At 35.0% G+C, this 24,681-nt stretch overlaps 1 protein-coding gene and 1 non-coding gene across 3 annotated transcripts; both read left to right on the plus strand.

Annotated features, from left to right (window-relative positions):
- Positions 1–3,033: 3,033 nt before the first annotated feature.
- On the plus strand, positions 3,034–22,284 carry LOC129889749 (uncharacterized). 2 transcript variants are annotated; one of them, XM_055965171.1, is made up of 23 exons: positions 3,034–3,307; positions 3,736–4,815; positions 7,490–7,605; positions 8,853–9,061; positions 9,261–9,380; positions 9,705–9,833; positions 9,918–10,043; positions 11,896–11,951; positions 12,046–12,145; positions 12,693–12,810; positions 12,950–13,159; positions 14,332–14,656; positions 15,990–16,083; positions 17,816–17,924; positions 18,032–18,300; positions 18,431–18,555; positions 18,800–19,034; positions 19,559–19,747; positions 19,845–20,128; positions 20,571–20,778; positions 20,852–21,091; positions 21,414–21,499; positions 21,790–22,284. In XM_055965171.1, exons 2-23 carry the CDS (start codon positions 3,953–3,955, stop codon positions 21,947–21,949), a joined length of 4,371 nt encoding a protein of 1,456 aa, XP_055821146.1. In that variant the 5' UTR covers positions 3,034–3,307; positions 3,736–3,952; the 3' UTR covers positions 21,950–22,284. The 2 variants fall into 2 exon arrangements, with proteins under 2 accessions (XP_055821146.1, XP_055821147.1); XM_055965172.1 differs by lacking the exon at positions 3,034–3,307 and adding an exon at positions 3,330–3,441.
- Positions 22,285–24,068: 1,784 nt separating this feature from the next.
- On the plus strand, positions 24,069–24,140 carry TRNAM-CAU (transfer RNA methionine (anticodon CAU)). The gene has a single exon. It is a non-coding gene; the product is annotated as a tRNA-Met (tRNA).
- Positions 24,141–24,681: the final 541 nt, after the last annotated feature.

Raw genomic sequence — 24,681 nt, forward strand, 5'->3', positions numbered from 1 at the left:
AAACTAATAATTCATGCCAAATTTAAAAATGTTTTCAATATTCTCTCTTTATTTTTTTGTGCTCAATATTCGATATTTGTTTTAAGACCCTGATAAAAAAATATCTTTTAATTAACCTTTTTCTATTCTCGTGATTTGAACTTGAAAGCTCGAATTAAAAGTCAGGGAATCATATATAGAATGTCACAACTTTCGCCGGTGATATAGAACTTATTATCCATATCCAAGATGGTGCCCCATTCCCACTTAAGCTTCTGTCTTATCATTGGACCACTTAAAATTATTGTTAATGTTAATAATCACCTAATACCTTAAATTAATTCATCTCATTAAAATAATCACCTCTCTGGGACCAAAAATGAAATTTCACCCAATGCTTTTAGGCTTTTGTAAAATGTGAATATAGTACTTTTATAGTAAAAAAAATAGTTTCTTCGATGAAACTTCGATTTAATGATATAATTGTTTTTGATGTGATTTATAGATTATGAATTTGAGCTGTAAAAATAGTTATTAATACTTATATTAAAATAATATATTTATATCATACTCTTGAAGTGTGATCCTTTTTAAACCCTATTAATTAATATTATAAAATACTTTGTAGATCAAACTGTCCTAATTTATTCGTTTTTCTTTCATTTGGACTCATCAAATGATAATGTTTTGTAACTACTCTCAACTTTAGACGCCAAACCATCCCGTCTTGTCATTTTGTGTGTGTTGGAGACTATTTGTCAAGAATGTTCTATTCAAATGGCAAGACAAACACCTGTTCTAAATCAATATATTAAATTAATATAATAATATGTATAATTTTTATTACAAGTCAAGTGTAAACTAATATTTTCATGAATTGTTTGTTTGTATTTGTTTACTTGTTAAAACAATAAGTTAACAGTGCTTAATAATAGTGAAACATATCTAATAGATGATTCATATTATCATATATACTCAACTTCAACAAATGTATGATTGAATCATAGTTTATTTGATTAAACTCCTTAGACCAATAAAATAGAAAGAAAAGAGAAAACTTCCCTATATATAGGCACTTAATCTCAAATTGTTTTCAAAATATCCATTTTCTTTATTACAATATAAGATGTCAATCCAAACACTATATATTCACAAAAGTTGGTGCTTGTTAATTTGCCAAGATTTTTTATTTGTATAAGTGTGAATAACTTTAATTTGAAGTTTTTTCCTTTCCTTATTGCTAGAACTTTCTCTTGTTATGTGATCATTGTATTTTTTTTTTTGATTTTTCACCCGATCTTTGATATTTGTATCAGGATTTGTATAAATTTGAATTCATATCGAAAAGTCACAAATGGAAAGTTATAACACTCCTAACAAAGACAATTCTATATCAAGAACACAAACACCTCTTACTCCACACAATTCTTGTTGGTTATGCCCATTAATTTAAAACGGAAAGAGATGAATCTCTCATATGTTGTATTAGGGGTGTGCATTATTCGAATTAAGTCAATAAATAAAATTGGATCAAGTCAATTTTTTTTTAAATTTTCATTTCATTTGAATAAAACATTTTTAAAAAATTGTTTGTTCGTTTGATTTTGGAGTTGATAAAAATAGAAAAAAAATTAAACCAAATTATTTAATTAATGTATACATAATATTTTTGTATAAAACACATTTTATTCTTAATTATGAGTAGTAAAGAAATACACTAGCATTAAATAATTTATCCACTAGTCCACTAAATGATATAAAAAAATCTCATGATTCGAGTAATTCGTATTGATACGGCTTAAGACATACACAAGAGGAAAATACATTCGATTATATTTTATTTTTTTAAATTTGAATTCCCCAATTCAAAATATAGAAGTTAGGACAAAGAGATCTCATTTGTTCCGCTATACATGTGGGTTATACCCATTGATGTAGCCACATGTTTTCAAACTTTGTCGAAAAATTATACCGTGTAGCTAGCTAAAAAATATTTCTCGATATATTAGGAAAATACATTCGATTATATTTTATTTTTTTAATTTAAAATCTCCAATTCAAAATATAGGAGTTAGGACAAAGAGATCTCATTTGTTCCGCTATAAATGTGGGTTATACCCATTGATGTAGCCACATGTTTTCAAAGTTTGTCAAAAAATTATACCGTGCAGCTAGCTAAGAAATATTTCTTGATATATTAGGAAAATACATTCGATTATATTTTATTTTTTAATTTAAAATCTCCAATTCAAAATATAGGAGTTAGGACAAAGATATCTCATTTGTTCCGCTGTAAATGTGGGTTATACCCATTGACGTAGCCATATGTTTTCAAAGTTTGTCGGAAAATTATATCGTATAGCCAGGTAAGAAATACTTTTCTATATATTATATATTGATTCTCATGGACTTCTTCATTTATTTTGAGAAAATTTTGACTCCTCTATAGAAAATACGAGTTAAACGGTCACTCCACTAAGTTAAACTATATTTTTGATAATATTGATTTTACGTCTTCCTCGTTAATTATTTTTTCGCATGCACTTTTAATTTCTTTTTTTCCATATAATATATCTCTAACGTATTTTATTTTTTAATCTCTACAAGATGCATATATATCAAATTAAAACTGTCACTTTTGTAGAATTTTATATACTAATTAAATTCGATTAGGATCATCCTATCAAGAGTGGTCATTTCATTTACAAAAATAAAAAGCTATTTATTTCAAATATTATGCTTAATTTGACTTAAGTTGAATCGAGTGAATGACTCTATAAGTAAAATAACTTAAGTTAAATTACTCTTAAATAAAATAAAAATATTTAAGTGATTTTTTGTGATAATAATCAGTGATTTTGGAATATACCCTGCAAAAAAATGGAGACGGGGAAATGAGAAAATGGGTTTTGTGCTTAGCTGTTAAGGAAATGGCATATCCGAAATTAATTGCATAATATAAGGTGAATCTCGTAACGGTCAGAGTGGATCTCAACGAGAGTCCAGCTCATACTTATAAACACCTTTTGCTTCACTTTGAATGGCAACTCATTCTGTTTCTGTATTTGCCCTCTTCACTTCACTTTCACTACTCCATACATATACTAACAACACAACAAAGCAATCAACATCAATATCATCACAATCCACCATTGACAACATCACAAGGGAAAAGTTAAAAATTGAAAAAGAAGAAATGAAACAGGCATTGAAAGAAACACTGAAAGCTACTCATATACAGTTTGCTTTACTACACTGATAGTATTTTTTTGTTATCTATTCAGAGATTTGACCAAAACAGAATTACCGGAAATTTTCATGGATTTTGGTTAGTTTTTGGATATAAGTGTGTTTTCAATTCTGGCGATCCGTGTGAGGGTTTAAATTGGATATATCGTATTTAATTATTGATTGAAAATGATTTGTATGAATGTTGTCGGTAGATGTGGGATCATTTACTGTGTGAGTGTTTTTCCGTAAAGTTTCTGAATTAGGATTTTGTTTGTTTAATTATCTTCTTTTTGCTGATGTTCATGTTTAATTTGATTTTTCTTTGCTGATTGAAGAGAATTAGTTTTTTAATAAATTGGTAGAAACAAGTATCAGTATCTCCATGATTTTACAATGCAAACTGTAGTCTATAGGCGGAGTATAAGATAATTGTTGTGCAATTTTGGTTTACTCCTGAAGTGTTATTATAATTGTTTTTCAGTTTGCAATTGTGGACTTTGATTAGTTTATGTACGTTTTTTTCAGTGTGGAGGTACTGAAGATTACTCCTGTTTAAAGAGAGAATTGTATGGATAAATATCATTTGCGGAGATACTGTATTTACATTGGCTTTACTGAGTTTGTGAGCTGAAATTCCGTGTTGTTCCGAAAGCGAGATTGGTTGAGATAAAAACTGATTGAGAGGATTGAGCTTATTTCTGGCTTTACCAACACAACTGTTATGCTTTGAGGTTATTAGTCTATGTTACTTTGGGCGGTGATGCGTCCAATGCTAGCGAAATGTTTGGTAAGCTGGTGCATTCTATGCCAAATCTTTCTGATAGTGCGTTCCCATGGTTTAGGGCAGTATAGAGGCGAGCCTGTTGCATTTGAGAAGCGAAGAACAGATTATTATTCTGAATTATCTCTGATTGACTATTCTGAAATCAATGTCACATCGTATTATCAGGAATTAGAACCTCAAGTTTTGACAAATAATTCAGTTTCTTGTGAGGACCTTGAAGGAGTTGGATCATTTGATACAACTTGCTTGCTGAATTCAAACTTGTATATAGATTCTGATTTGTACGTGTTGGGTACTGGGAACTTGGAGATACTTCCTCAGGTGTCTATTAACTGTCCAATTCAAGGCTGTATTATAAGTTTCAATTTGACTGGCAATGTTAAAGTCGGGCAAGATGCAAGAATTATAGCTGGTTCTGTTATTTTTTCTGCGCTCAGTCTGACGTTGGGACACAATTCTTCTATAAATACTACTGCACTGGGTGGAGCACCACCTTCTCAGACTAGTGGGACGCCAGTTGGGTATGATGGTGCTGGTGGAGGGCATGGTGGACGAGGTGCATCCTGCCTGAAAACTAACAAGACAAATAATTGGGGTGGTGACGTTTATGCTTGGTCTACATTGTCAAAGCCATGGTCTTATGGAAGCAAGGGGGGTGGTAACTCTAGTGAACACAAGTTTGGAGGAAGCGGGGGAGGACGTGTTTACCTTGATCTGAAAGATCTCCTATACATAAATGGATCCATACATGCAGACGGCGGATATGGAGGATCAAGCGGTGGGGGTTCCGGTGGAAGCATTTCTGTACATGCTCAGAAGCTGTGAGTAATCTTTCTGCTTGGACTTGCATTATGAATGATCACTTCTTTGTTTCCTTAGTAACATGTCAAAAAACTTACTTCTATAACAGTATGACTATTCTCGAGCAATCAAATATTCAAAGGCTATGCATCTCGATTATTGTTCCAAATAATCTGGACACTGAATTTCAGGCTGAAAATGTCAAAAATTAGTATGTGAAAAGTATGAATTAACAATTACCATGTCTTTTTTAATTTCTAAAAATGTCATAGCAATCTACTTGTACTTCTTGTTCTTGCTTTTTAGTTGCTTGTGCATTTAATGTCTGCTAACTCACAACTGCAGACATTAAATTTTGTGCTTCAATCTTCTATCTCGAAAATTCTTGTGCATTAAGCTTCTCATCTTTCCAGTGGATTTGCTCTATTATGTTCTAGGTCCATTGCTTAGGTGTTATTAAGAAAATAGACATTACGAATTGCCCATGATCATACACAGGAGACAACTGCCTATCCCTTCAACCAACTTTGACACTTAACCCCCTCGATATGCCAACACAAGATGTGGGGTCCTAGTTTGGTTACACCAAGAATACAAATGAGTCGGGCTCCAATATCACTTGTTAAGATCGAAATAACCAAGTGTTATGCTGAAGATAATAAAGCAAATTCTGAATGATGATAAATCAGGCAACTAAAGAGAATTATACCAAAGGAGGCACTACACCAAAGAGAATATAAAAGAGAGTACAAAAATATTCAAGGAATAACCTCGCAAAATCAATTGTAAAGAGATTCACACAGATGACGGCTAAGTCTTATGTCTCACAAATTCTCGTCCTAGACTTAACTCTCTAACTTTACAAGTCTACATTGTAAATGCTACCAAGACACAAGGAGTGAATTTTAATTTATAGGAGTACATAACTTGTCCTCCAAGAAAGAAGAAAGCCAAATATGAAAGATTATATTCTCCTATAGGAAAAGAAAATATCAGTTTTGGTAATTGTGTTGTTCTGCACCCAAGGGTGTGACCTAGTTAGTGATCAATGAAGTGGATTGAGAACAATGAAGTCTCGGGTTCAAATTCCAACAGAAACAAAAACATTAGGTGGTTTCTTTCCCATCTATCTTAGCTAGAGTAGTTACTTGTTGTTGGTGAAGGTATCCCGTGGAATTCGTCGAAATGTGCGCAAGTTGGCCAAGACACCATGGTTATAAACAAAAATTGTATTGTCCTTCCTTAATAGAATTTACCACTTTCAAAAAAAAATATAAATAGCTAACAGATATTCTTTGTCGTTCATGTTCTAACAAAATAACTTTGTTCCACATTCTCCAGTCTCCACATTGTACTCAATAGGTTGGATCTTAATCTCCTCCATGGTAACCATAATGTGTGGGCTGAACATCCAAAACTTCCCAACAAAATCTCTCTTTACTTGAAGTGGTATTCTAGTCAAAATTTTTGGACAAAATCTTCAGTATTGTCGAATTGGATGTACCTAGAACTAGACCCGCTTTGAACTTGATTTGAACCTTGCTCTGTTACCATGTAAGAAGTTGTCTTGACTCTTGAAATTAAAGTCCCTCCAATGAATGAACATATTATGATAATCTACATTCGGTACAACTCATTCTCAAATAAAAAAATCTACAGTGCATACAACTGAAACGATCTAATTATAACCAGTTCTATAATGCTATAGATCGAATCGAGTGGCTGAAAGTATTCAATACCATTGGCAACTCTGGTGACACAGAATAATACTGTGCTAATGCATCACCCTCTGCATGCACAAGAGGTGGAAAATTCTTTGGACATACTTGAAAACCCTATCACTTGAGAGTATAATGATTGTTATACCAACCTCCTTGGGAGGATGCCCCTATATTTTTTTAATCTAATATTTACAAAGTTAAAACTTTACCCGAAATTAATTTAATAAAATAATTAGTAAATTCAAGAATAAAACTAATTGACATTATATTCAGCACAAAATAAATAAATAAAAGATTGAGCTCAAGTATATCACAAAATTTAGAATTAGAAGAAAGTCGAAACCAATTTAAAACAGTCATTATAATTTAGTAGCAGAAATAGGCCCATGCAAAAGAAACAGGTTTAAAAGTGCATCATTTTTCCACAATAACTCTCATAAAATCCCTTTAAAGAAAGAAAAAAATACAATATAAGATATCAATTTAAGATGGTAGCACCTTTTGAAAATATATTTTTCATTCAACACCACTCAAGATTGATACTAGGCATGAATTTCAAACTTGCAAGTCTCAAAGGATAAAGCATCCTTACATCTGATTTTGCAAAGTCAACTTGCAAGTTTTATTTTAATCATCACAAAACCTTTTTCATTCCTACCTTTTCATTGTTCTTTATATCTTTTCCTTATGATGCATAAAGTACTGTGGTAGGCGACTGGATAAAAAAATTTAAAATAAAGTAGTGATAGGCGATAGCTAATAAATGCATCAAAGATTCGTGTTGTTTCATTTGTTTTGTTAATGGAGTCTGTAAGAACCTCAATATTGAATTGTTTTAGCAGTTTGTATGAGTATAAACTTGATTTCAGTCTTACAATGCTGCTTGTATTCATTCTTCTACTGCAACATATGAATAACTATATACAGTATTCGCATGCCCTGTATCTAACTTCAATACCGTATACTTGGACAGGAAAGGATTTGGAAAAATAACCGCAGCTGGTGGGAGGGGATGGGGTGGAGGCGGTGGTGGAAGAATCTCACTGAACTGTAACAGCAGACAAGAAGATGTAAAAGTTACCATGCATGGTTTGTGTTGATCATACTTGTTTTTGGCACATTCTACTGATTGCAATATTTTATGACTGCTAAGCTTTTCAATCTTGTTTGGATAAACGGGTTCTCTATTTGATGCACACTCTGGAGTCTTATATTGCTTTTTCCTACTTACTAGAAAAGAATTAACTCTTGCCAAAACTAGAAGTAGTGGGTAAAGAAAGGGAACGCTGCACATGGTGTATAAATTAGTGGGATCCTTCAAATGCATTCAGACGGAAAACAGACCTGCTTCAGTTTTTCCTCCCTGTATACGTGTGGAACTGAGCGAACTAGTTCCTCAAAATACCTTGGCAACAAGCCAGCCCTCTGACCTATTAATCTTGAGGGTATCTAAGTAGAATTGTCATAATTCCTAAATTATCTATAAGTTGTTTAGAAAATTAACACTTTTTTGATTCAATACTCTACAATGGAATTGATACTTCTTTGGGTTTTTCATTTTAGTCAACATGCTTAATCTCATTTGAAAACTTTCATATGTTCTCATTGGCTTCCATGTCTTTCAAATTGAATTGGATTTTCTCATGGGGGTTAAAATACCAATATTCTTGGTCAAAATTTTTTAACGAAAAGTTGATGGATTGCTTGCCAAATTCAGACAGAACTTTATCCTTCAGGATGGAAGGAATAAACGTGAAACCGTTCCCATCACACTGCAAGTGGTTTTTATAGATTATCAAGAGTGGACGTGTTGCAAATCCCAATGGAAGTGAGAAAACAACTCTCTCTCTCTCTTTTTTTGGTGCCCTCGGGGTTTTGGTCTAGTGATAAGAAGGCAACACGCTGTGTGGGTTTGGTTTTGAACCTTGCTGCAGACTAAAGCTTTGGTATTTAAATGGAGGTGGGTAGAGGGGCGGGCACATTGCCCACATAGTTTTGTACCATGCGCCATTGATACTCCCCACCATGTTTTTACTTCCAAAATGTATAATTGTACGAGATGAATACAAATTTTCCTTTGCTCAAGTACCTATGATGATTTCCACATGGAAGAGTGTAAAACGATCATTCAAACACGGTCTTCAAAAAATGCTGAATGGATGTCACCTCTCACCCCTATGTTAATCTGATCTTGAACCTGTTGTCTAGGTGTGAAGGCATTTTTATGTTTATTGGAGGAAAAGTGATATTATTCTGACTGAAGTATAAAGTTACCCTTGTCCAAGTTCCTAATGCCTCTCTTTAAGATAGATAATCTATATTTGATCTTTTGGCAGGTGGTTGGAGTATTGGTTGTCCTCAGAATGCTGGGGCAGCAGGTACTTTCTATGATGCATACGTACTGAGTTTACGGGTGGACAATGACAATATAACAACAGAAACAGAAACCCCTCTGCTGGATTTTTCAACTTCTCCTCTCTGGACAAATGTTTATATCGAGAACAATGCTAAAGTTTTAGTGCCTCTACTTTGGTCACGAGTTCAGGTCTGTGTCTTGTTTTTTCCAAGTTATCTACTTTTTGTGTTTGTTGGTGAAGACTTGGACTCAAATTATCAGGATCTCTTGTCTGTTGACCTGCAGAGTCACGTCATTCCTTCTAATACAAGTATTCTAATTTTCAAGCTAATGATTGTTTTCCTTTTGGTTAACAAATCATTCATTCTGTCAAAATTTCTTTATAAAGGTGAGAGGCCAAATTAGTCTACTTTATGGAAGCAGCATTGTCTTCGGATTGTCTAATTATCCAGTCTCGGAATTTGAGCTTGTAGCAGAGGAACTTCTAATGAGTGATTCCATAATAAAGGTAAAACTTCATGTGAGGATCTTTTATTGCTCTCTAAAATGTCTACTTGCCCTTTTCCAGCATGGACCATTGTTTATTCCAGCCTTTTAAAACATTTTCTCAGTAATCACTGGCTAGCAAGTTGTTGGACTAGATTTGTAACCTCACCTATTTAAATGCTAATAGTCTATTTCTTTTTGTAAACATGTCTCAAACATATTATGGAAATAGTTAAATCTCCTACTATCTTCTGTTGCAAAGTTACATTCTAAATATATCTTGTTGAGATACACAAGCAGTATTAACTGTACTCTCCCCGCTCCTAATACAAAAACTGTATTGAAGGTTTCTGGTGCACTTAGAGTATCTGTGAAGATGTTACTAATGTTGCAATCCCAAATCCAAGTTGATGGTGGAGGAAACACAGTTGTTACTACATCTGTCCTTGAAGTCAGGAATCTTGCTGTTCTGAAGGTAATCATTAAAAGTTTACCTGATACATTGATACTGATTTAGTTATATTCCTGGTTAATAACTTCTGTTGTACCTCTTTTGCAGGGAAAGTCTGTTATTAGTTCAAATGCAAACTTGGCTTTATATGGTCAGGGACTCCTAAAGTTGACTGGTCACGGTGATGCAATCATAGGCCAGAGGCTTTCCTTGTCACTATTCTATAACATTACGGTAAGACGTTGATTTATATATTTTTGGATAACGGGGTTATCAGCCTCAGCTTTCACGTGAGGCGCCTATTCCACCTAGAACAAAAACCATATAATATGCCTATCAAGGTTTAGGCAAATGAACAGGTTATAAATTTGAATTAAATTATGCTGCTTTTGAACTTTGGTCAAACCTTGTCTATATAAATAAATGTGCTTGTGGCACTATTTGTATGCTCGCTCTTCACAGTTTATGCAATACACAATTAGACCTTCAACCACATCACTTTTTATACTAGTGTATAGGGAATATCCAGTTAATAGTTTGAATTTGTATGTAAGGTTTGTTTAATTGGTAAATATCACATGCTAGTTTGAATTTCGATTGTTTGTCGGATTTTAATTCTTGAAGCTGCACCAAAGATGTATCCTACTTGTCAATGAAGTGGGATGAAAAACATAGGATACAGGGTTCAATTGCAGCAGAAGCAAAAAAATGATAGGTGACCCTTTCCTTCCACTTATATTTTAGTGCTTAGAGTTACCAGATACCTATGTTGGTGGTATATTCAGTAGGCACTCAGTGGAATAATCTCGGTGCACCCGAGCTATCCGAACACCACCGTTTTCAGTTTTGTGAAACAATATTGTTGAAGCTTTTGCTAGCGTATGACTTCTTGTCAAAGAAGCTAATGGGGCATGCATATTGAGTATATTGATAGTGGTACAAGAATGCTTAAAGCTGTTAAAATTGTTGGTTTGATAGGGAAGACAAGGAACATGGTTTTAAATTGGTTTCCTAAAACTTTGGAATGTTTTGTAGAAATTTGTCATGTATGGCCTAGGATTTTCGGAAATGGATTGTCGCATGAATTTTGAGGTGATGAGTATTATGTTACAAGAAGCATAGTTGTCAAAACGGGGTCCAAATGGACAATTTGTGAATTAATATTGTATCTTTAGGTACATAACAAAAGAAAAGCAGTGTAAGTCACAAGATAATGCATACAATCTCAAGTTATGTATTAGCGAGTAGCAACCAACAATACTAAAGGTAATAATGAAAAATAATCTCAAAAATCTTAGAAATAAATTATCTCAAAGATTGATATCAGCATCATCACGCCCATGATCAACTCAGGATGTAACATGACCCAAGAAAATTCAGAACCACACGAGTTATATCTATATACGAGGATCTCTGGATACATATGGGTTATAAGTTATGGATTGGATTTTCACTCAATGTATGGATATATTAATAAAATATGTGCTTTTAACTGCTTGTGTTGAATCGTTTAATGAAGTACCTATAGAGTACTGACTCCTGTCAGATGCTAATAACTATGACAAGAAGTCATACATTTATTTTCGAATATCCAAAATGAATGGGCACATATATAGAACGGATGAGCGGAAAGCTTAATGAAAATACGATGTATGATTCTATTGTAGAAGACTAAGAACCTAATGACATCTAACACACACATTTTAGATTCTGTTAACAATGCAGATTTATTGATTGCTTATTGTTTCCTTTTAAATTTGTTCTTTCTTCATTTGCAATAATTGAGAGGGGTTAAAAGATGAGAATGAGAATTTTTGTAAGGCATAAATAACGCGAGAAAGGTGTCATTTTCTTAAGATTTGGTGCTTGATGAAGCTTACCGTCGTGGTAGACTTTGTGCAGTTTCTTCTACCAATTGGACTTAAGTATGAGATGGATCTGATTCCCTTTTCACTGTTGTTATTTCCCATTAAGCTCTGAAGGGTTTCTACCTTTGTTTTTACTGTTATACTTGCTGTGTAATTCTTTTGTGAACTTTTACTGTTATACTTACTGCGTAATTCTTTTGTGAACTTTCCATTGTTAGGTTGGCCCAGGATCTCTACTTCAAGCCCCCTTGGATGACCATAAAAGTAGAAGCAAGTATGGTGTCTTGCTTCCTCTGTTGTTTGATTTACTGTCCAATTTAGTTTTACTATTTCGTTTATGCCATTTTAACCTCCTTGACTCCAAGTAGGGTGACTGAATCTCTGTGCGACAGCACAAACTGTCCAACGGATTTGATTACTCCACCTGATGATTGCCATGTGAATTACACGCTGTCCTTTTCTCTACAAGTAAGATAAACCTATCTTATACTTTGTATACTACCAATAATGTGTGTGACTTGGATACTTATTATACATTTGAATTTGATCTAAAAGATGCATATATTAAAGCAAAAAGCTCAATTTTGCTTCACTTTATTTACTAGATTTTTCTCCATTTCTTGCACGATTGAGTTAAATCCATAGAAGAAATATTGGAGAGACAATCATGAATTAAAAGGAAGACCTATGAGATGGAACATAATAGCTGATTCACATTTCCTTTACTTTAAAAAAATATATCTTCTGCTTGGCCTATCTCAATACATCATATTTTGTCGTTCTGGTAAATCACACAGTTTTCATCTTTTACTTGCTTGATAAAGCTAACAATGGTCACTTGGGTGCCCTATTACTTGAGATTAATTGCTCATTTCCTTGTCTTACATCAATATTTAGAATTGTAGAAAATGGCCAACTGAATATCAGTGATGCCGTCACACCAATTTGCCTATTACCAAGTCAATGCATACATTACTTGAGACTAATTTTTCGTTTCCTTGTCTGCTAATGGCAGATTTGTCGAGTGGAAGACATTCTTGTCACAGGCATCATTAGGGGTAGCATTATCCATGTTCACAGAGCCAGAACTGTCATTGTACACTATGATGGTGCCATAACAGCCTCTGAATTAGGTCACGACTTTTGCCAGTGATTTTTCACTACGTTGCTGTCTTTTTTCTTGGTTTCTGATTATTTTGACCCTGATCCTCTGCTGAGCCAGAAAGCAGGAGAGAGGTTTCTAAAATGTCTCATCTGATGGTTCACTTTCAGGTTGCAGTAAAGGTGTTGGCATGGGAAACTACTCAAATGGAGCAGGTGGTGGTGCTGGACATGGAGGAAGAGGTGGTTCGGGATTTTTCAATGGGAGGCTGAGTGAAGGTGGTCAAAGATATGGTAGAGCTGATCTTCCCTGCGAGTTGGGCAGTGGGAGTGAAGGTCCAGGCCAGTCAAATGGACCTGTTATTGGAGGCGGAATAATTGGTAAAATATTTTACTAAGTTACTATACTTGAATCTTTTCACCTTTGCGTTTATCTTATCTTATGTTTTATGGAGGTTGGTAAAATTAGCACATTCCTCTTCATTTCTTTTCATCTAATTAACAAATTCCTTTTTGTTCATTTTTTCTTAGTTTTTGAACCAGTAGTTTGCTGCTTATCTGCTAGGTAACGTGATGTGTTAGTGGAATTACGTTGCTTAGATTGTGTACTACAGGGTTCCTGTTTAGAATTTTGTTTGGTTGTAAGTGGTATTGATGGGGATTAGGTTAGTTGTATCAGTACTCTATTGGAAAACCCCAATGTGGTGGAATGCATCAAGTATGTGGTTGAAATCGACAACTAAAATAGAATGCAAGGAGAAGTTAATGAATGGTAACAATATAGTTTTAACTCAGCATATTAATGAGTACTCTTCTACTTGTCGTTCCCTCTTCAACCAAGAAAAATAAGCTGTTTGCATACTTGTGTGATTGGAACTTAAAGTTCTTTTCTTAATATGGGCTTCCATATTCATTACAATTATGTGTGGTGTGGTCTGTGTTGGCTGATTATGGCGACGTCAGAGATGGTGATTCTATGGAATTCATCTCGATATCGTACTAATATCTTGGGCTCTTAACAGCGAGACAAGGTTGTTAAGTTCCCGCGTAAAAAGAATGGCACTCGAAGAATGGGTCCCCAATAATACATTTAAACGTCTAATTTCTTTCTATTCTAAGTTGTCTCATACATGTTGTCTCTATACCTTTGTTGGTTAAAAGAAAGTACGTAGAAAAAAGAAAAAAACGTATATAGACTTATGATCCCAACTCCCAACTATAGATAAGACAGAAAGGAAGGGTAAGAATGTGTAATCCTCTAGTAGAAGAGTAATTAGTTCAGGTTGCTACCCTATATCAAGTTCATGCCTAAGCTGGTCGATACTCAGTGGAATCACATACGTTTAGCTCGGTTCCTCTAGTAATCCCTGCATACTCTCTTATATAATGTTTCCCAATGTGTGTGTTTTCAATTTGTATAGTTTATTAATGCAGACTGACAAAAAGTTCATAATGCACAAATGTGTATGACGTTTTCAAAATTGACTGAGATGTGTATGGTTTGATATTCACAAACCAACTTTTTGATTGTGACACTTTTTCATGGTTACCAGTGTTGGGATCCAGCCAGTGGCCTCTTCTGAGACTCGATGTTTACGGATCTATGAGGGCTGATGGTCAAAGTTGTCGTACCCCAAGCAAAAACAGTAATGGTACTCTAGTTGGCGGAGTTGGTGGTGGTTCTGGAGGAACAATTCTACTTTTTCTTCAATCTCTTGCTCTTTTGGATAACTCATCTTTATCAGTTGTTGGAGGATGTGGTGGCCCACTGGGTGGAGGTGGAGGTGGGGGTGGCAGAGTACATTTTCATTGGTCTAAGATACACATGGGTGAGCAGTATGTTCCCCCTGCGACTGTAAATGGCAGCATTTACTATAGGTAGGTTGTTTCATGATACTGATACATTTTACAGCTGCTCATTTTCTTTGCTTTCCTTTTCTCTTCCTAGTATGCATGCAGTATCTAGAGGTTTCACGCACATATTGTGCATCGGGAGGTCGATGCAGGATATGACCAAACCATCTCAAGCAACCTTCTCTCATCTTTTCCTCTATGTGCTACTTGCACCTTCTATTCAATGTGGATATTTTTAATCTTATTTAATCTTGTATAACCGCACATCCATCTTAGCATGCACATATTAGCAACACTCATCTGGTAGATATGTGACTTTAGCGTCCCAATTCTCACCCATATGGCATTGCTAATCTTATAATTGTTCTAAGCTTACCTTTCGATTTGGTAGATATTCTTCTATCACAAGTAGCACTTCTCCATTTCAACCAACCTATCTTGATACCATGTGTAACATTTTCATCTATCAACTGCATCTTTATTTAGTTCCCATCTTCCCAACTAGCAAATATGAGATACTCATACTGTGTGTCTTGAGGCCCAGCCCATCTGTTAAGAAGGAAAACCACTGATGTCGCTTGCGATACCCTTCCGTCAAGTAAAGTGCTTTCATGGACTAGTTTCCTTTCCCTTATTGGCATTTGGCATCACACATAGCATCAGTTAAGATAAAAAGTGGCCTTCCAAGTATTGCCTTTACCATTTGACATGCATTTGCAATAATTATTAGTTTCTCGATAAGCTGAATCTCTTGGTGCAAGCAATGTTATAAGAAGTCATTGCTTTGTTGCTTAAAGCGATGCGAAGCGAGGGGTTTTGCTTCATGGGCTAAGCCATGTGTTTTAGAGAAGTATGTGTGTTCAAACAATGACGCAGAAAGTGATCCTAACAAAAGTGATCGATTATTTGAATCTCTAACTTTTAAGGAGTTGATTAGCATCAATATTATTTTAATTGCAATTTGATTAATACAATACTAAATCCACATATGTTTACTAAATTCGCATATAGAAGTGTGCGTTTTACTACTCACTTTTTAGCTCTGGTTAAGATTGGATTGCTTCTTGTCCAGCTAGGATTAAAAAGAAAATATGGCATGTTTCTCTTAATCTTAAAGGTGGGTGATATTTAGTAGTACCTGGTGATAGTTTTTTCTAGATGTCCTGTTCAACTAAATGCGTTTTCCTGCTTTAATGCAGATTATTCCTCAATATTTTAAATGGTCTTTTTTATATGTTATGATCTACCAATAAAAAAGAATAAAAAGGTTATGATGCTGTATTATGTTATGTTTGCGGATGTTTGTCTCAGTAAATAGTAGCTGTCACTAAACTGGTGAATTTCTCAATTATTACAGTGGAGGTACCGGGGACGGTGGTGGTCTTCGTGGAGAGGAAGGCACAATAACTGGAAGGAGGTGTCCCAAGGGCTTGTATGGTACTTTCTGTGCGGTAATTTTTCATGCTACACTATTTTTGTTAATGTCTTTTATCCTACGTTTTAAATTAATTTTACCCTTATGAAATTTGTTGATTGGCAGCTGAACCAAGTGATGCATTGTGGCACTTACCCTAATTATATTTCACCCACTATTGCTGAATTAGCAATATAAACGTTTTTCCTGATCAGATAGACAGTAGTTTAGAAAAGACTAGGCAGTGAATCACAAAGCTTGCATCACTCGTGATCTAGAAGAGCTTGTCCATAAATTTATGACTTGTCTTATAGCACTTTTCGACCTTCCCTATAGGAGGAAGATGGAAACCTTCATCTATTGTCTTCTCTTAACTTCAGGTGAATGATTAATGAGGCCAATACTTAACAAAAAAATTGATCATTAGAGGCCAATGACATGAAAACTGCAATAGCACATAACTGTTATCAAAATTGAAGATTACTGTCTATAACTTCGCTAGTTAAAATGTTGTTCCCTAGCAAAAGCAATGATAAAGTTGCATACAATCTATAGAAACCAAGGCTAATTGAAAAGAGAGATAGAAGCAAGTGGTGGAGAAACTAGTTGATGACCTCTGAGAGATTGTAATTCTTTTGAAACAGGATCTCTCTGTGTGATTTTAGGTCTTCGTTCTCTTCTAACATCTTCAAACATCATAGTATAGCACCTATGCTCAGATCCCTCTGGAGGTCTATGTAGGACAGAGGCAAATCATTTTACTCTAATACTCCCCTATTTCTAGGCTCTGTGTGCTGCTTGTACCTTCTGTAATCTATATGATGTCATTTCTGATCCTGTCTAATCTTGTATGGCTTTGCATTCATCTAAACATCTGAAGTTCTAGGACATTCATATTGTAGGTGGGCCTAACATTGCAGGTCTCGCAATCTTTTTATAACACTTACCTTTCACTTTGGTAGGTATCTTCCTACCACACAACACTCTTCCATTTCATTCATCCTATTAATTCTAGTGTTATATCTTCATAGATAATACATTCTTCTCCTTTTTTTGTTGATAAAGTAACCATTCTCCTATAATACTGATTTTTTTTTGGATTTAGGCAGTAAAACTCTGTCTAGTCTCACTTCAACTTTTCTAGGATACTTCGATAGTTCTGCTAGTTTCGTTAACACAACATCACATGCAATAGCACGCACCAAGAAAACTCATCTTGTACAATTTCAGTTAGCTCATCCACAACTAAGGTAAGTATGAGTTCAAGGTAGATCCCTAGTGTAAACCCATGGTGATGGAAGTTTATAAAGGGAGGAGGAAGGATCTCCACATTCACTGACCTAGAAAACATATGAGGAAAAATCCTCCTATATCCATTTCTCTCTATTAGGACCTGTTTCATTCTAATATTGCATATTTATGCTTTTCAACCCTTCTATTGGAATTCATGTTGCAATTTATTGAGTGGGGACCATATGCTTTTTAAGAATTGTGGTTTTGGTAGTTTCCCATGACAAACCAATCAAATTGATTGAGTTCCTTAAGCCAAGCCCCTTATAGCAAGTTCTTTTCTAACTTTTGATTTGCTTCTTTGAAACCTTATTGTTGACACTGATGATTTCTCTTTGCAGTTGCTTAAGAGTGTTATTAGCAATCTGTAGTCATAATATGGCTTTTTGCTATTATTTCATCAGTATCGGCTATGACAATTAGATATTTTTCAGCTGGTTAACCGTGATAATCTCTATCATCATATTAAATTGAATCAGGAATGCCCTATCGGAACATACAAAGATGCTGAAGGATCAGAGCCTTCCCTGTGTATTCCCTGTTCCATTGAGCGCCTTCCTAGACGTGCTTATTTCATTCATAGGCGAGGTAATGGCCAGTTTTGAATGATAACTCTATGAGATGTTGCGTACTTTCTCAAATCTTTTGATAATGTGTTGCTAGAAGTCAATTAATTGCCTCAACTGCTGCTGCAGGAGGAGTAACTGAATCACCTTGCCCCTACAAATGTGTCACTGATAAGTATAGGATGCCAAACTGCTATACACCTTTGGAGGAGCTCATATACACATTTGGAGGCCCCTGGCCGTTTTCCCTGTTGTCGTCGTGCATTGTTGTGCTGCTGGCTCTTTTATTAAGTACTTTGCGAATCAAACTAGTAGGATCAGGGAGTTCTTATAACACTTCAAATTCAATGGACCATCACAGTCATCACCATTCGCCTCATCTCCTTTCATTGTCTGAGGTATAAAACTCCTTGAGAATTTATATGCTCTTTTATCTTTTTGTGAATTATCAAAAGCTGTATGTTTCACTTAGTAATGTTCTTCTTCTTCATCTGCTAAGTTTCAACATTTTTTTTTTCTAATTTCAAGGTTCGAGGTACTAGAACAGACGAAACTCAGAGCCATGTCCACAGGATGTATTTCATGGGCCCCAATACCTTTCGCGAACCCTGGCATCTTCCTTACTCACCTCCTGATGCCATTATTGATATTGTGTAAGAATTAATATCTTCTCCTATTAAGCTATATTCCCATGATAAACATGGTTTTGGTATTAAATAATGACCACTCGGCATACTTAGTATATCTCTTCAACAGATATGTACATTTCTTGTAAGATGAACTTTGTGCTGAAGTTCTGAGAGTGGCTTGACTTATCCACAAGCCATATCCGTTAGGGAATACTCAAGTGTTCCCCATCACTAACTTCAGCATTTCTTTTATGACATGGAATCGCAGGTATGAAGATGCTTTTAACAGATTTATAGATGAGATTAATTCAGTTGCTGCATATGATTGGTGGGAGGGTTCAGTGCATAGCATACTCTCTGTCCTTGCATATCCTTGCGCTTGGTCTTGGAAACAGTGGCGGAGAAGAAGAAAAGTTCATCGCCTTCAGGAGTATGTGAAGTCTGAGTATGATCATTCTTGTTTACGGTCCTGCCGTTCACGTGCTTTATACAAAGGAATGAAGGTTTGTGTAGTAACTTTATTTCTGTAGTAGTCCTTATTGTGATAGTGTCAAGTTCGATGTGGTGGATTTTGGTTTTCTTTGCATTCTCTCCAAGAGTGTTTTCTCATATTCTTCAATTCGCTATTTGAATTATCACATTCTTGCTTAGTTGCATTGCTATTTGTGCTTGGACAAAATGCAAACATTATGTAGTTACAAGATGAGTATCTCAGCTCTCTAAATTTTAATGAATTGAAGGAACAGGGTGGGGTGGGAGAGCATAATGGATGTGTACTAGATTTGAGGCATTCATTTGTTTGTGCCTTTAAACCTCCATCATTTCAATTTTACAGGAAATAGGTTGTATAACTTAGTGCATCTAATTTGGATAATCAAGTTTTTTCAAAGAACTTAGCATGAAATAAAGATATTTTGAGAATACTGGGAGACGTGCGAGGACCTGGACACCATAGTCCTCCTACTTTGGTGGTCAGGGTTCGCATTTTAGCTGCAAATACTGTTTCTTGATTTAATTAGTGTTGCAGGTTGGAGCAACACCGGACTTGATGGTTTCTTATATCGATTTCTTCCTAGGAGGTGATGAGAAACGTTTAGACATAGTAGCGAGTATACAGAAGAGATTTCCCATGTGCATTATCTTCGGTGGGGATGGAAGTTACATGTCACCATATTATCTTCATAGTGACACGTCATTAACAAATCTCCTTGCTCAGGTCTGTTGACATTCTTTCCCTTTGATTTTGTATATTATTAATTTCCACATCCTGGTGTCTTGATCGTTAAAGGGGGGAAAATCTTATTTGTTTCCAGCATGTGCCTTCGACTGTATGGAATCGCCTGGTAGCTGGTTTAAATGCCCAGTTGAGAACTGTGAGGCATGGGTCAATCCGCTCTGCGCTCCTACCTGTCTTGAATTGGGTTAGAAGTCATGGAAACCCCCAGCTTGAGTTTCATGGTGTTAAGATCGAGCTTGGGTGGTTTCAAGCAACCGCTAGCGGGTACTACCAATTGGGTATTTTGGTGCTGGCTGGTGATCATTCTCTCTATGATCTCCCACAAGCTGAAAACTCGGAAAGCTGTGACGACTGCTCTAGGTAGTCTTGATTAGACTATGCATATTGTTCTTTTTTCGCCTGTTTGTTTTTTGAATTTTTGTGTTCCACGTTGAAATTTCGTGATAAGTGTCTTGTGTTAACTTTGACATGTGCTATTTAAAAAGCCTTGAGAACTTTGTCCGAAGATAAATTAAACGATTCTTAAAGAATATGGATAATTGATTATTGAAAGGAGGTGGATCTCAGTAATGAAGCACCGATTTTTTCATCTACAACAGAACCCCCCCCCCCCCCCCAAAAAAAAAAAAAAGAAGATGCATCTGCGTTTACATGGTGTGCATTCTGTGTGATGCATATTGCATATGGCATTTCTGATTATAGATTCTAGACTTCTTCCAGTATCATTCTAACAAATTTCAAAAACATTAAAATGAAAAACTGATTTCTGTTACAACATCCCCGATTGTACATTATCTTACAGGAAGGTTCCAAAAATAGTGCGAAGGAGTCTTAAGCAGCCTCAAGAAAGCCAGCAATGTGCGAGTCATGCATTATCCCGCAAAAAGATCACTGGTGGAATGAATGGTGGTCTCATAAATGATATTACTGTGCAATCCCTGGATTTTAGAAGGGATTACCTCTTCCCATGTTCTTTGCTATTGCGCAATACCCGCCCAGTTGGTCGTCAGGTACTGTGCAGCTACTCAATTTGAGAATTTGATTTTATCATAATCTAATCTTTCATCTTACTATGTGTTTCAGGACACTGTACAGCTGCTGATCACTATCTTACTATTGTCAGATGTATTTGTTACCCTTCTTACTTTAATTTTGTTCTATTGGGTATCCCTTGGGGCTTTTCTAGCTGTACTTCTTATCCTCCCTTTATCTTTGCTTTCGCCTTTCCCGGCTGGCCTGAATGCCTTGTTCAGCAAAGGTCCAAAAAGAGCTACTCTAGCTCGAGTTTATGCACTGTGGAGCGCTACATCTTTATCCAATATTGTAAGTTTCTCTACGGGTGCATTACATTTTGCATACGTCATTAATAAATTTAGCATGGATAGACTTCATCCATGATGCGACTTGAGATTTGTCATATAATGATACTTATCTGGATAGCATGATAATGTGAAATGGAACACTGTTGTAAAACTTTTGGCTATTGAAACCCTGGGTGGGCAAAATTCTACAGACGTTAAGATAACTACATATGATCGAGACATAAATGACAGTCTGTTTATAAATGCTAATGTACAGGAGTATCGGTGATTAGAGTCTGTAAGTTAGTTACTAGTTTGAGAGAATCTGTTTTGCCTTCATGCAGGTTGTTGCTTTTATCTGCGGTGCAATCCACTATGGAGTTGCTGCATTGAAGCCCCTAGATGATGAAAGCAGTTGGGTTACGAAAAGGTGAGATTCCCAGTATTCCTACATCCGAAGTTTGTCTCGGCCCCTAACCTCATTAAGTCACAGCATGAGACATAAAGAAAGTCTGAGTCTGAAGCTAGGAATTTTAGTGTAGTTCCCCCAATAACATTAAGAGTAAAAATGAAAAGAAGTTTTTTCATGTTCGGTAACATGGTCATATATCATAGCGTCTGTAGAGGAATAGTGGCAGAAAAACACAGCTGAAATCGATTACTCACTTACAAACTTGTTGGCAATTTGTATTTAAAAGTTTGAATTATTTGTGTTATCAGGGAAGATGACAAATGGTGGCTTTTTCCTACGATTCTGCTGCTATTCAAGACTGTTCAAGCTCGATTTGTTGATTGGCATATAGCAAACTTAGAAGTACAAGATTTCTCGCTATTCAGTCCAGATCCTGATACGTTTTGGGCGTATGAAGCTGTTTCTTGACATGAAGAAGATATTTGGATATAGGATGGAGAAATTGTGCAAATTTTTGGAGTAGCACTTCTTGGAATTTTGACCTGTATATATTTGTCCAGATCAGTACAAAAGCATTGGTATACATGTGCAGTTTTCTTTGATGTAATTAGTGTTTTGAGGAGAATATGATAGGAGTTTAGAACGAGTATTTTTACATTAGAGGTCTTTTCCTTGTAAAGGGAATGTATAGGTGATTTAAATTATTTTTGAGAGAACATAGATGGAATAGGAGCAAGTATATCTCTTCATTTAACTCAAGTTACTACTAGAAATAGTGAAATGTGATGCAATTCTGTTCTTAATTCTGCTTTGATATGCGTTGCATGAGCTGAGGATCTTTCGAAAATAACATTTCTATGTCCATAGGGTAGGGGTGAGGTTTGTGTGCACTCTATTCTTCTAGACTCTACTTGTGAGATTTTACTGTGCTCGGTAACACTAGTAAGAGGAGTTGCCAAAGGACAAGAATCAAGAATGTCTGCCCGAGGAAAGAGATCTAGGGCATGTTTCTGCTGACAAAGGATAATCACTACCCGATGACATATAAAGGAGTAAAATATTTTCTTTGTGCGTCGGTAAAAAAAAACATGCTTTTTGGGGGAGAGATACTATTTCACCAATCGAGTCACTAATAAGGGGGTTGGGGTTTGACAAAGAAAGACTGGGGCTTCGTTTAGCCGCCTATGTAGTAAGAAAAACTCTGAGTTTGACGTTGAATAGCAAGTGACACTTTACTTCAAGCGAATAGTGCTGCCTCGCTTTAGCTAGGCTGAGAATACGATTTCCGACATTGAACTTCAAAAGAAAGGAGGAGAAGACGTCTCCTTCATCTGAAGATGAAAGCAGAATCTGAAATACATTGAGATCGCCGAAAAAGACACACAAAACTAGGAGAAGGAAGCAGCACCGAATTGGTACGGAAGTTGTAACATGGGAAAACCACGGAAAACACATGTCAAGTTGAATATGAATAAATGAATGCAGCCTAGATACACACTCTGCTTCCTAGATTCTACTCTTAGAATTTCACTGGATATCTTGTTGATAATATATTGTTGTTGATATATAAATGTTGAATCCAACCCAACCAAGATTGACAAAGAAAATTAAAGTATATATTATAGCAATTGCGTTTAAAATATAAATGAAAGAAGTGGAATAAAGTGTCACTTCTAGAAACATGGGTATTGAAAATCTTCAAATTCCGTATGTTCCCAATTTTAGAGCAAATGATAACGGATCAACTTCTGGTAATTAAAATTTTAAAAAATAAAATTGATTAAATTTGTTGTGACCTTCAAGTCTTCAACAATGAAGTTCACTTTTTGTTTAGAGCAATCAATGTAAAATAACAAATAATGAAGGAGTTGGTTAGAGTACTATATAGGAGGATCTACGGTAAAAGTTACGAGTTCAACAAAATTTAGTAATTTTTACTCGGACCTTACTAGTGTTAAGAAATTCACTTAATATAGTTGATGATCTATTTTAAAATTCAGAACTCATAAACTTAAAATCTTTGAATCCGCTTCTACGACTGCAAATTTGAAGAAGTTACTATAATGCATATTAAGGGTGTCCCAAGCTTCTTTTGAGATTTAACAAAGCTACTTCAAAGGCAAGAAGAATGGTAAGAACAGACCCAAGTGAATATGATAGTATCACACTGAGTTCATAGACCATTGAGAAAAACAACTTCTTCCAAATGGTGTGGATCCTTTGATGTTAGGTTGCCTAATATTTTTATGTATATAGAATACTCCGTGTCCCAATTTAATGACTCATTATCCATTTTAATTAATTTAAAAAACAACAACAACAAGAATCCAGTGAAATTCCACAACATGGGGTCTGGGGAGGGTAGAATGTACGCAGATCTTAGTAACAATTTAATTTTAAAATGCTCTAAAATGATGTATGGTCACACTAACATCTATAACTTATTTTATATCAGAATTTTCAAAAGTTTTTATTCCTTTATTAAACTCTTTGTCTAGTCAAACTATACCATATAAATTTGGACAAAAAGCTTAGGATAGCCTAGATTTTAAACCATATAATTATTGAAGCAAAGCAGTAACAGCAAATCAGAGTGGCGCAGCGGGAGCGTGGTGGGCCCATAACCCACAGGTCCCAGGATCGAAACCTGGCTCTGATATTTTTATGGTCATTGCCACTTTTCTCTCTTTTTCATTTTTCTCTTTTCTAAGCCTTTTTTTTGGCTTTTATGGCACAAAAAAAAGTTTAACTATTCGTGCAAAGTTAAAATATTATTTCAATTTATATATATAGAATAATTTTCAATGAAGAGATGTCAATTGACTTTTCTTGAACAGGTATAGCTCTGCCACTGTATACAAATGGGAAACTTACATAAATATACAATATTAAGAAAATATTTACTATTTATAGCAATAAAAAAATAATTTCACTGAACACTTATAATACAGTTTTAATACATATTGCAAAAAACTATTTATAAAATATATATAATACAAGTTTTATAAATGGATAATACATTTATCACATATTTTAATAGACTTATAATACATTATATTAGTTTCTTACTACACAAACATAATATATATTTTAAAACATTTATAATACATTTATATTGTATGCATAATTCACTTTTAATACAAGTGTAGATTTATCATAATATTGCTATATATTGCTATAAATGGTAATAAATGAAAAAT

The sequence above is a fragment of the Solanum dulcamara genome, chromosome 5 (genome assembly GCF_947179165.1).
Source record: "Solanum dulcamara chromosome 5, daSolDulc1.2, whole genome shotgun sequence".
Classification (NCBI taxonomy): domain Eukaryota; kingdom Viridiplantae; phylum Streptophyta; class Magnoliopsida; order Solanales; family Solanaceae; genus Solanum; species Solanum dulcamara.

Coding starts and splice junctions, on each gene's coding strand:
- LOC129889749 (XM_055965171.1), top strand. CDS start 3,953: ATGTTACTTTGGGCGGTGATGCGTCCAATGCTAGCGAAATGTTTGGTA. Junction 9,062..9,260: donor TACTTTGGTCACGAGTTCAG/GTCTGTGTCTTG, acceptor TTCTTTATAAAG/GTGAGAGGCCAAATTAGTCT. Junction 9,834..9,917: donor GGAATCTTGCTGTTCTGAAG/GTAATCATTAAA, acceptor CCTCTTTTGCAG/GGAAAGTCTGTTATTAGTTC.